Source organism: Meleagris gallopavo, chromosome 4 (assembly GCF_000146605.3).
Source record: "Meleagris gallopavo isolate NT-WF06-2002-E0010 breed Aviagen turkey brand Nicholas breeding stock chromosome 4, Turkey_5.1, whole genome shotgun sequence".
NCBI lineage: Eukaryota > Metazoa > Chordata > Aves > Galliformes > Phasianidae > Meleagris > Meleagris gallopavo.
The window spans coordinates 61,031,722-61,044,992 of NC_015014.2; the positions used below are offsets into that span (position 1 = coordinate 61,031,722).

At 37.2% G+C, this 13,271-nt stretch overlaps 1 protein-coding gene across 2 annotated transcripts in view; it reads left to right on the plus strand.

The window, feature by feature from the left end:
• The window catches only part of LOC100541754 (lateral signaling target protein 2 homolog), a 46,013-nt gene that overhangs the window by 17,384 nt on the left and 15,358 nt on the right, over positions 1 to 13,271 (plus strand). Inside the window, exons 2-6 of one of the 2 annotated variants that reach the window (XM_010710456.3) lie at positions 925 to 1,062; positions 3,625 to 3,827; positions 5,514 to 5,603; positions 6,818 to 6,907; positions 11,231 to 11,332. In XM_010710456.3, the coding sequence (XP_010708758.1) occupies positions 955 to 1,062; positions 3,625 to 3,827; positions 5,514 to 5,603; positions 6,818 to 6,907; positions 11,231 to 11,332 (593 nt within the window). In that variant the 5' untranslated portion in view covers positions 925 to 954. Of the gene's footprint in view, positions 1 to 924; positions 1,063 to 3,624; positions 3,828 to 5,513; positions 5,604 to 6,817; positions 6,908 to 7,034; positions 7,115 to 11,230; positions 11,333 to 13,271 lie in introns of those variants that run through there. The other variant, XM_019614996.2, reaches the window with a different exon arrangement.

Below are 13,271 nucleotides of genomic sequence, written 5' to 3' on the forward strand. Positions count from 1 at the left end.
AGACAAACAAAGCATCTTTATAATGAAAGCACTCAGCCTTCCCCGTGCTCTGAGTCTACCTTTATTATGGTAATTAAATTCCTTGCAGTACCCAAAAGGGTTGTGTGAAAATTATCTTCTCAAGTCAATGTATACAGATTATTTTCTGCATATCAAGAAGCTGGTTAGAGCACTTTGTTCTTTGTCCTGCTCCAGAGGTAGGTTAGAGCCATTACTAAGCACTTTCTAATTAGTGCTGTGTCCCCACATCCTCCTGGATGGTCTGGAAGGCACAGAGGAGTGCCAGCTTTTGCCCATTGGGGGCTGGAGTGGTGAAACCTCCTTGTCTCTATTTCTGGGGCAAACTCAAGTTTACACAACCCTGACTATCACAACATAAATCAATTTCTTATATGGCTCCAGGTCACTCTGTAGGGCATTCTTTTCAGGAAGAATGGAATGCATGTCACTGGGGCTGCTGAGAGGAAATGAAAGAAATCTAATTTACTTGTACTTCTAGCTGATTTGCCAGTATCTTGCAGATAGATAGCCGGAGGTAAGAAGGTCTTTAAGTCATTCCTCCTCATCAGAAGTCCCACTAAAGTACTCAAAGTTAAGTGAAGTGAGTCTGAGAAACAATCAGAAAACTACAAAAAGTAGATTCCTACTCTTCCTTTGGGTGGTCCTGAATGGGGCTGAACTTCATGATTCTTATAGGTCCCTTCCATCTCGGGGGTATTTTGTGATTATACAGTTTCTTCCAAGCAATATTGTGCTTTTCTTCACCAAAGGGGGTGCATGTGTATGATGACCTTGTGGGTTACATACTGCATTTTCTACCTTACTTATTTGGAGTCTCACTAATAAATTCATTAAAAATTAGGAAAAAAAAATGTTTGGAATTTCTTTGGAACAGTTTATATGTTATCTTGTGTTTTTCTTCAGGATAATGTTTTGAACATCATAAATCAAATCATGGATGAATGCATTCCTCATGAACGGGCCAACCGAGATTTTTGTGTTAAGTTTCCAGAAGAAATACGCCATGATAACCTTGCAGGACAGCTTTGGTTTGGAGCAGAAGTAAGTCTCTTGTATTTCTTTTACTTGGGATTAATGGACAAATTTTTGTTGTATAAAGCTTGCAGTTGGAATTTAATACATACCCTGTGACTTCTTTGAAGATGGTCCATCTAGTTACAGAGTTGTGGAAAGAGATCTTTGAGAACTTGCTGTGAATGCATACTGGAAGGGGATTCTTTCACTATGGCTTTGGTTATTGGGAACAGATTTTTGTAATTCTTTGCTGTCGATATGACCACCTTATAAAAACTGATCTTTTTTGAATTAGCATCTGATTTCTATTCTTTATGAATTTTATCCAGATAGGCCATCTCACAGCTCATGCTTTTGAAAGCCTTAGAAGCAAAGGGATATAAGGAAATTTTCTCAGGAGAAAAGTTCTTGTGCAAAACTTAAGTGTATGCTGCCATTTTCTTGTAATGTGTGTGTGTATTTGTATTAACTAATTAAACATGCAGAATTTTGTTCTGCTGACATTACTTAATGTACTCATTCTATACATATGTGGAAAATATGATGGATTCTGTGCAAAACATTGAACATTTCCTTCTCTTACCTGGTTTCTCTCAAAGACCTACTTTCACAGCATCCTATAGGAGCAGGGGATTTTATAGTAAGTAAGCCACAATTATATTAACCAAGAGAAGCCTGAAGAATTAGTAAAAAGAATGTGGTCTATAAGGTACTTATTCATTAATACTGATATCTGTTGGCTAAAAAAATCACTATGACATCTTTATGATAAATTTACTATCTTCAGGTCTGCTAGACTTGAGATGACTTTAAGCACAGTGCTTTTGTTAAGGTAGAGGAGAAGTAGGCATCTCAGCACATAACAGCACCTTGTGGTATTTTCAGCTTTGCATCTTTTCTACTTGAAGCAATCCCTCAGCTTCTGCTGTTAACCTCTACCAGTGCCTCCTTTCCTTTTATATCAGCAGATCCTGTCTTTTTGTGTCCAATATATCTCTGTGTGTTCTGTTTCTGAAGATTTCGTTGGCAGTTGTTAATAGTGGGCTCCTTTGGGTTGGGGTTGTCCTGGACAGAATTTACAAAAGGAATTTGCAGTATCAGTGCTTTATAATCCTGTGCTCAGCAGTGAAAGCAGCAGTTTTTCTTCATCTTAAGATGTGACCTTACCTACATTCATCCAGATGGCACCCAGCTCAGTTTTAAAATGCTGAGGATGTCTGCTACGTTGACTTAGTAGCCCTTCCTTGGTAGTTAGAGAGAATAAGATGGGGTAATTCCTTATAAAACCTTTCACAGAGTCACAGAATGGTCCAGATTGGAAAGGACTTCAAGGATCATCAAGCTCCAATCTTCCCCCATTGCAAGCATGGCCATCTTTCATATTGAATCCCTGTGAGTCCCATTATTTTTCTCTTCTAAGGGACTAACAAACTGGGATTGCAGAAACAAACAGGAAAAATCTCAATGAAGGTAATAACCTCTCTTTGAGTGCGTGGTGGAAGATGCTGTGGGAATCACTGAGTTAGCCACTATCTTCTAGGAGAAAAAAAACTTCCTCCCAAAGCTCATACTTGTAATCTTTCCAGTTCAAACTTTCATTGTGGTCTGAGCTGTCCTATTGGTTTTGGAGATGTAATGTATGCGGTGCTGAAGTTACACACAGTACTCGTGTCCTGTCAGTGTGGACACTTTCAGTCATCAGGCTAAGAGAGCCTATAGGTTCATTATCTTGTCTTGCTTTGGCTTAAAAGAAGAAACAATGCAATTGGTAAAGCAGAAATGTGGCTGCTGATCAGTGCTGGGACTGCCCCTCCTCCATCCAGGGCTGCGGAAATGGTCCCTCCACAGAGTGCAGGGGGGAGGAGCAGTGACACAGAGCTGCAGAGGGGAATTTGAAAAGAATAAAACGAGAATTTAGGTTAAAACAAACCTCTACATTTTCAGTTAAAGAAAATATTTCTGTTAATACAGCTTGGAGAACTTATGTCTGTGCTTCTTGTCTTCTAATCTGTCTTCTAAACTATCTGTAAGGGAACAAAGCCAAGAGCAAAGATTATTAAGTAACTTATTTTTATTATTGGGGAAAAAAAAAAAGTTTTGTTAATATGTTCAAGTAAAAGTATACGTTCAGTGGCTCTGAGCTAGTCAGAGGAAGGAATCTCTTAAGCAGAATTTATTTCCTTTTTGTAAGGGTGGATTTATTTTATAAATTGAAGCAGTCCAGCCTGAATTTAAGCAGTCCATTGATCATATTTAATCTGCATTTGTGTCCCTTTTCTGCAAGCAATCCATGCACACACCAAGGATACATTCTATTACAGATTTCCTTGTTAGTCGGGGGAGAGCATTCTGTAAGTTCATCTGCTGACCTTCCTCTCACTCTTTTATCTCCTTGACTGAGCTGCCCCCTGACCTTTTGGGTGAAGTCTTAGGACTCTCAGCATATCAGTTTTAAATCTTTGAGTTATTTAACAGTTAGCAACAAATGAGGCTAACCCCTACCCCTGGTCACAGTATCAAATATCTTCTGCTTTTGTTAACATGAAATTAACTTTATAAAATATTTTCTCTCTCAATGTGTTTTCATAGTGTCTGGCTGCTGGCTCAATTATTATGAATAGGGAAATTGAGAGTATGGCAATGAGACCACTGGCCAAGGATCTGACCCGCAGCCTAGAGGAAGTTAGAAATATCATACGTGACCAGGCCTTGAGAGATTTGAACCTCTACACTGAAAAAATGAAAGATTCACTCAAGCATTTTGATGTCCTTTTTGCTGAATTTGAATTAAGGTAACGTATCCAAAGTAAATGCATTGAGACCATTTCCCTGTCATTGTTTCTTACTTTTTGTTTTTTGGAAGCTGGCTATTTTTTTCTGTTTTCTTTTTCTAGAAAAAAAAAAAATCTATATTTTTTTTATCACGGCAGTTGAATTCTTCAGTAATGTGCTATGTTGTTATATTTTTCTCTTCCACTGTAGCAATAATAGAAAATTAAATAGCTTTTTTAGCAAATGGCATTTGCTCTCTGCAAGTCAGCTGTAATCTTCCATTTGCATGCTGGCATATGGCGTTTGAGGGAGGTTATCCAAAACACAAAAGGAAGCCATAAATCTCTTCCCATAATGTTTTCTTTGTCAGAGAAGAGGTGACAAGTAAGAGACATTAAAAAAATATTTATGATAACAAACAGTATAGAGATTATGAGATTTTGCTCCCTCTCCTCTAAGGGATAAAAGTGGGATGTACTCTGAATTTAAGAAGGCAAATGGAAATCTGATGAAGGAAATGCTTTTACACATGAGCCATAATTAAAGTCAAGAACGTATTGATTTAAAAGCTTGTGATAGAATTATGGCTTGGAGGTTTATGGCAGAAATAAAAATAATTGCTTCTGGGGTTAGAAAAATAACTACTTATTGGGTTAAAGATCCTATTGACTGAGTCTTGTATTGTGCTGCATGATTTAAGCCAGCTTCCTGTATGTCTCGTAGAAGTATGAGGTGCTGGTTTAGAGACAGGATCCTGAGCAAGAATATCAATGGATCTAATACAGCTGCTCCTACCTTTAGCAGAACTGTTTTTCTTGGATGCGATCTTAATTTTTTCTTAGGAGTATTTCCCAGAATATACTGTTTTCCGTTACAGTTTGTTGTACCTCAGTGTTTGTAAACTCTTTTATTTTACTCATTTATTTTATTCAGAAAACTATAAATATGTTGTTGTATTGCGAAACATTAAAATCACTGATTGAAAACATTTTCTAAGTGTGACTTTCATGCAGACACAAGTGACAATCGGTCACTGATTCTGCACAGTTGACCTGTTCAAACCTGTGTACATACAGCAGTTTTATTTGCCATTGTTTTCTGAAGCAACTTTATTCCTTTCTACATTGCGTGTAGTCCTCAAATACTGTTTGGATAATATGACAGAAAACCACTTCCTTCTACTGGTGTTTCTTGCCTTGTCCATTAGGGCTTCTGGATATAATCCCACATAGAAATGAGGCCAACTTTTAAAGTCTCCTAAATTGTGTCTGTGCTGAATAAATGAATTTCACTAATAGAATTTCAACTGAAACCTTTCAGATAAGATATGTATTTTAGAGTTGTTTTTTTTTTTCTCTGTGAAATGTAGCATCAACTCTTCTATTGTCAAGATGTGGTAATAAAGATCTTTGTAGGACCTGTCTCCCTGTGCCATTGAGAATGAAGTTCCAATTGTGTGACGTGTGTATTTACACGTATAAATTAATTTTGAGATGTATTACCTCAATTTGCAATAAGTAAATCAGCTGCATTTCATAAAGCTTCTTACCCTGTGCAGTTTTTGTAGTGAGAGCTCTCAGATATAAAGTGGTTTAGGAAATGTTATATTTCCATGGTGATTTGGCCTAGGTTTGTTTTTATTTACGGTCTGAATTGGTAAGTCATGTAAAAAAAGTTGTACACTGACTATTTTCTAATCTTTGCAGTTATGTGTCGGCTATGGTACCTGTGAAGTCTCCAAAAGAATATTATGTACAACAGGAGGTAATCGTACTTTTTTGTGAAACTGTGGAGAGGTAAGCAATTCAATTAATTCCTAGTTTTTCATTTCAATGCCTCATAGCATTGAAGCATTCAGCTTTCAATCTGAACTTTTCTAGAAATACTTTACCAGTAGCCTTTAAGAAGCATGATAAAAGTATTGGCTAAATGCTTTCCTAGCAAGTATCCAACTACAAACGTAAAAAATATTATGCAGGCTTGCCAGGTACAAGTGTTTTCATTTGGTTATAAAAGAAAAGGCAATAATCTTGTGATATTGTTGGTGTGGCTAGTTGTAGCTGTGTGAACAAAGAGTTAGCATTTAAATGGGCTAAATCTGTTTAAGACATCAACAGTTCATGATAATTCAGTCAAGAATGTGTGCAACAAGTATGAATATAAATACCATATATTTGCCCATTCAGAGGAAAATCGTGGCTTGTCTTTTGCAGCTTTGGATAATCTGGCAGTGGACTGTAGGAAAGAATGTAGAAATTGTAGTTAGTCACATATCAAATAAGTCCATCTAGTGCTAGTACCAAGCAAGCTGTGGTCATTTTATTGCCTTTGGGAATAGAAGTACAGATAAAGAAGAAGAGGAAGCTGTTAATTCTATTCTGCTCAGGAACAACTCTATCAGCTGCAGCAATGTGCCATTTGGTTGTCATCTTTCACAGTTATGTAGACAAATTTAGGAAACTTATAAAGCAATTAAGAAACTATGAAGAAACTAGAAACTTGAAAATCTTGTCAAGTTGAAAAGCCTTAAAAAGTTAAAAAATAGGGTTTCAGTCCTAAAAGGGTCTTAAGGTAGAAGAGTTATTAGGGAATGATGAGGGGTTCTGATAACTGTTTCCTTATTTAACTTCTTTTAGTTATGTTTGTAATCTTAGTGTGTTTTGACCGAAAAGATTTTAGCAAATTTTAATTAAAATGCAAAGAAATACTTCATGTTATTTTAGAAATATTTTGCTTGCAAGCCCATAACCACCAGTATTATCCAATAACAAGTGAAAACAGTCATGAAAAAGTGAATAAGAAGGGAAAGTGGCGTAAAAATTATTTTGGTTTTGGATAATCTTAAATGCTTTTAATGTTGAAATATTTTTTTCTTATATTATTTTTTACAGTGGAGACTGCAACAGTCATTTGGGCTTACCTCACAACATTATTTTCAGATTGTTTTCTTGTTGAAATGGTTTCTGTGTGAGTCTAATCTCTTGCTAAATCAATTTATTCTTCTGCTTAGAGCCTTAAGGCTTGGATACCTCACTCAAGATATGATTGATGACTATGAACCAGCTTTAATGTTTACTATTCCAAGATTAGCCATTGTATGGTAAGTAATTCTGTTAACTATTTTGCTTCATTTCTGTTCAATTACAAAATGATTTAAGATTTAGAAAACTTGGCTCCGAATGTTGACAAATTTTCTTTCACCTGAGTTTTCTTGCATTTTCTTACAGAAAAGAGAGAATGTTTGTTTAAGAAGAGTCATTGCCAGTTTATTGTAGAAGGTCAAGAGCAAAAAGAAAGAGAAGAAGAGGTGGGCTATAGAAAGCAGGGTACTAGAACTACTGGCTGGTCATCCTTCAGAAAAAAATAGTATTTGAATGGTGAATCAAGAACATCAGTATATAGAATGCCATGTTGTCAAAAAAAGTTCTTTTTGAAAGCAGATATTCTGTCACTCAAAAATAATGTAGCTTGTTCTGAAAAGCAAACATATTTATTAGTTATTGTGTGTTTTTCTTAGTTAGTCAAGATCTGATAGAAACTGTCATAACAAGCTGAGTACATTGCGACCAGTGAGTTCGTTTAAATCTCTTGCAAGGAAAGTATTAATAAGTATAAACTGTTGTATGAATTTGTACCCTGTATCATAGAATCATAGAATGGCCTGGGTTGAAAAGGACTACAATGATCATCAAGTTTCAACTCCCCTGCTATGTTTAGGGTCACCAACCACCAGACCAGGCTGCCCAGAGCCACATCCAGCCTGGCCTTCAATGCCTCCAGGGATGGGGCATCCACAACCTCCTTGGGCAACCTGTTCCAGTGTGTCACCATCTTCTGTGTTAAGAACGTCCTCCTAATATCTAACCTAAATTTTCCCTGTCTCAGTTTAAAACTGTTCCCCCTTTTCCTATCATTGTCCACCCTTGTTCCCCGTCCTGTTTATACGCTCCCTTCAAGTACTGGAAGGGCACAATGAGGTCTCCCTGGAGCCTTCTCTTCTCCAATCTAAACAAGCCCTGTTCCCTCAACCTTTCTTCACAGGAGAGGTGCTCCAGCCCTCTGATCATCTTAGTAGCCCTCCTCTGGACCCGGTCCAACTGTAATGATCGTTCCAACAACTGAATTAAAACAGATTTTTTGCTTCTCACAGTTTTTTCAAGATTGATCAGGTCAAGTGCATTTTGTTCCTGATTTAATAAGACAGCAGTTTCTCTGGAGTAAAGCCAGTACATTTTAAATATTTTACCACTGGGAATGTTTTAAAGTTAGCTAATAAAAGTAGTATAGGAGCAGTATAGTGGTAGTAGGGGAATAAGAAGCCTCAAATCCTGAGTGTAGCGTTCTTCTGGAAATCCCTGTGGCTCATTGTTTCTCTTAAACAGGATATTCTTTGTAAGTGATGTTCTAATGAAAATAACAGTAATAATCTGATTATCAAAAGACAGCATGAATGTGAGAATGCAATCTGAAGCTCTTGGAGGACACAAATAAGAACATAATCGCTCAGTGGAAAACCAAAGGCTCTCTGGAAAACACATGCATTGCCAATCCCAAGCTACAAAGAAGGACAGAGAGAGAGAAAATATATCAATTTAACTGTTCCCGAGTATCTGGTGACTTGAAAATAAATCACTGCCATGCAAAGTTATGCAGGAAAATTACACCATCCTTATGGTGTCTCAAAGAACTGCAAGCCTTTTATTTGGACTGTGAAAGGAGAAGCCTTTGAGTTGCATCTGTCTCTCATTTCACATTGCTGTGTTGTTGGTGTTATATAATCTATGTAGTATGCATCTAGGGCAAGGAGAAGTGCTTGCTTCCTTCGATCCTCTACTAGCAAGGCTTTTCTTTAAGGAGTCATTTTCAGAGTCATTTTCCCTTACGATTTCTTTTCAGACATTGGCTTGCTGTACACATTGTGTGTTGCATTGTGTGTTAACAAGTGTCAATGAATTTTGAATTTAGTAAGAAATACTAAGATACACTTTTTTTGCAGTTTTTATTTCGTTCCATGGTACAGCTAGTTTCAAGCTTGGATCAGAACTCTTTCAAAGGTATCAAATAGAGACCTTTTCGCAATCATTCTATGTAGAGCTGTAGCCCTTTTCTATTTCTTATATTTTCCTATTTCTTCTTAGAATCAAGCTCTAAAGAAAGAGAACCTAGAAACTAGTGAAAGAATGATGTTTTGTCTGCTTGAAGTTCAGCAGAAGCAGTCTCTAGCTTCTACTCAGAAAGAAGGGACGTTCAGGCAGAACATTACTACATGAGTCAGTGATAACTGTGTTGCTTTGTGTCAGTCTTCTTGTTGAAGCTCATAAAGCTTAAAATAAAAACAAAAAAGTATGTATCCTTGGTAACAGGATAATTTGTATTAAGATGCGCGCGCACACACACACACACACACACACACACAAACTTGCAAAAGAAACAAATTGCTTCTTGCTCCACTTCTCCCCCCTCCCTGCTCCTGCCCTCAGAGCACCAGCCCCCAGAGCAAGGTTAATCAAGTTCATTAGTCAGATTTCTTGAACTTTCTGTTGCCTTGACAATTCTGAATTTTTCAATGGCCATCTTCCAGCCTGATGGGAGACTACAGTACTATCCTGGTACCGGGGCGTAAGCCAGACTTGAAGTTTATAAACAGAAGACAAAGAGCAGTATTTCCCAGATGGTCTTTTTTAAAAAAAAAATTAAAATACTTCAGTGGGTTTTGTATTACCTGTGACAGCAGCATTGCTAGTGTATTTTAGAAAGCTTTAGGTGGCTGTGCAAGGTGCTTGCGAGTGAACAAGTGAATAGAAGACACCAAGACCTGAAAAGACTGGAAAGTTGGGCAGGAGGAACCTGATGAGATTTAACAAGAGCAAGTGTAAAGTCTTGCACCTGGGGAGGAATAACCTCATGCATCAGTACAGGTTAGGAGATGACCTGCTGGAAAGGAGCCCTGTAGAGGACTTGGGGGTCCTGTTGGACAACAGGTTGGCCATGAGCCACCAGTGTCCCCTGATGGCCAAGAAGGCCAATGGTGTCCCGGGGTACATTAAAAAGAGCATGGCCAGCAGGTTGAGGGAAGTTATGCTCCCCCCCTACTCTGCTCTGGTGAAGCCACATTTAGACTACTGTATCCAGTTCTGGACTCCCTAGTTCAAAAAAAACAGGGATCTCCTAGAAGGAGTCCAGTGGAGAACCACAAAGATGATTAAGGTCTGGAGCATCTCCTGTATGAAGAAAGGCTGAGAAACTTGGATCTATTCAGCCAAGGGAAGACTGAGAGGAGATCTAATAAATGTTTATAAATGTCTAAAAGGGAGGTGGGAGGCAAATGGATGAGGTCAGGCTCTTCTTGGTGGTGTGTAGCAGTAGGACAAGGAATAACAGCCTAAAACTTGAACACAGGAAGCTCTGTACTAACATGTGGAGGAAATTCTTTACAATGAGGGTGACAGAGCACTGTAACAGGTTGTCCAGACAGGTTGTGGAGTCTCCTTCTATGGAGATATTCAAGACCTGGCTGGATGCCTACCTGTGCAACCTATTGTAGGGTACCTGCTTTAGCAGGGATTTGAACTCGATGGTATGTTGAGATCCCTTCCAGTTCCTGTGTTTCAGTGATTTTGTGATATATAATCTGGAGATGAGAACAAAACCCATTTACCTTTGAGAAATAAAAGTTGTTTTTGCAATGGGCAGAGGATTAAATAGCTATGAGCAACATGCATGATGTTGGTGGGATCCACTCTCTCAGCCAGTATGGCAGATGGGTTTCATCACTACTAGTGTAGTGTTTTCTAACACAACTAGTTAGGTATTTTCAGTGAAGTACATGCATTTATTTGGGAACTGACCTTTTCCCAGGGAAATTTTACAAGTACAGAGTTCATTTAAAAGCATGCTATTATCAAAATGTGTTCTATGTAACTTAATGTGTGGCTTTTCTAGTTCCTGTTACTATACCACCAGGTTATACTTAAAGGCAGAAAAACAAGAGTTCAAGTCATCTTTATTGCCTAGAAATGATTTAGACTTGAAAGAAAAAGCTATTAGTAATTAGTAATCACTGTCAAGCCAGTGATTCTTCCCCAACTTACCTAATAATAATCAATTTCTTGGTTTATTCTTTTTTTTTTTTTGGTCCACCTGCAACAGTGAATTAAAATCAATTTCTTTTTCTTCGGCTTCCATTGCTCTTTCTCCCATGCTTTAGGAGCATGGGATGGAGGGAAGGGGATCTTTCTCCTGCTGCTTTAAGTAACATTTAGTTCTAATAGAGGTGAATAAGACAAGACAGCAGTATGAAAATTCAGTAACTTGAGTATAGTTCTAATATTTATGTGCAGTTTCATTTCTGATTCCTCAACCAGCAGTTGCTCTGTGTGATTAAATTTTCATTTTTGTCTATTCATGCACGTCTGAACTGCAGTGGCCTTGTAGTCTACTCCGAGGGACCATTAAACTTGGACCACAAGCCAGAAGATATGTCTGAACTCTTCAGACCCTTTCACACACTGTTAAGAAAAATAAGGCAAGTAATAAACAACGGTTAGAACTGCTTCTTTTCTGCATTGAAAATCAGATGATAAAATAGTATGCATAAATGCTTGCAGAAGTGTTTGTTTGCTAAGTGAACACTAAGATACATGCTCCTCTCATCTGCCTTGTGTGTCCATGAAATGTCTAACTTGTTTTTCAGCAACCAGGAGTTTTCTGAACATTTCATTTCTTTGCTGTTTTCTTTTCTCTGAATATCATTTTACTACATTTCACTTTTTCCCTGCAGTAGGTTGATGCCTGAAATATTAAAGTTGCAGTTTATTTTGGGAGATCCTGTTTCTAATTAGCGTCAATGTTTCTGTTTAACTAGGCTTATTATATTTTCTTGGTATGTTATGATGCAGTACTCAGGTCATTCTTAATCTAATAGAAGTGACTATAAATTTTCATATTTTGGATCTGTTTTTACAGGATGTATCATTTTATATGTACCTTTTTTTACAATGTTCCAGTCTTAGTAACCATTGGAGAAGTGTTTTTTGTCTCAATTCAAGTATAAAGGGTATTAAAATAGGTTTTTTTTTGCTTAGTTGAGGTGCTTTAGAAGATTGATGTGCTCCTTTGGAGATATCAAGCTATTCCTTATGCTTTTTATATTTGCACTTATGGTGTTTTTCTGGAAATTTTAAAAAATAAATAAAGTTTTAAACAGCCTGTAAAACCACATGTTCTCTCAATCCATGGATTCTATTATTTTCTTATAATTCAGATTTGTATGCCAAATGCAAATTTTATTTCTATAGTTCCTGGCAGTTTTTCTTTCCTGTGTCCAACTTTCACTTCTATGTTTCCTTTTTTTTTGTCTGTCACAATACTGGTTTGATGTAAGAAGATTTTCATGGAGACTACATTTATTCAGATTAATCTCCTGGTGAAGAGCCTATTTTTGCAGTTAGTTTTTATAAATATCCAGATCACTGGTTGGCTAAAGCCAAATATATTTAAAAACAAATACACTTCTCAAAATCCATACTTTGTGCTTACTCCTTACAATGAGGAAAATGAAAATCAGTGAAGTCAGCTTATTGCTTAGTCCATTTAATTTTCAGTTACTCTGGATTTAATTCACGGGTTGAAAAGACATGAGTAACATCCTTGTCTGTTCAGTATCTATAAATTTCATTACACACTTTCAAAAAGGAAAAGACTCAGGTTCATTTTTCGAAAAAGGAATTCTGATATTCTAAAACGTATGTATATAAGTTATTATTTCGAATGACCATTAAGAAATGTTATTTTGGTGTTCTTGCAGACACTTAGCAAAGTGTGTCTAGTGAGGCAGTATTTGTTAGGACATTGTGAAAAAATTGAACAAACTAAGGTACAGTATGAAATTTTTTCTCAGTGGCAGTCTGTGGTTTGAAGAAATCAGACATAGAATCACATAGATTCTTAGAGTGGCTTGAGTTGAAAGAGACCTCAAAAATCATTTTGTTCCAATTTCCCTGCTGTCAGGGGGAGCTGTCAAAGAACTCTTCCAAAAAAAAGTTGATTACTTGAAAGAATTGGGCTTTTAAAAAAGTCCTTTTTAATACTTTTGAGTGAAAAATACATTGTACGAAAACAAAGAAGGATGTGATACAGATAAGAGGGCAGTTCATTTAGAATCATAGAATGGCTTGGTTGGAAGGGACCTCAAGGATCATCAAGTTCCAAGCCCCCCTACTGCAGATAGGGTTGCCAACCACTAGATCAAGCACTAGATCAAATTGCCCAAGGCCTTAAATGCCTCCAGGGTTATGGGGTACCTACAACCTTCTTGGACAGCCTATTCCAGCACCTCACCACTTTCTCAGTAAAAATTTCCCCAGCATCTAATCTAAATTTCCCCTCCTTTAGTTTAAAACCATTTCCCCTTGTCCAGTGATTATCTGCCCTTGTAAAAAGTTGATTTCCCTCATGTTTATAAA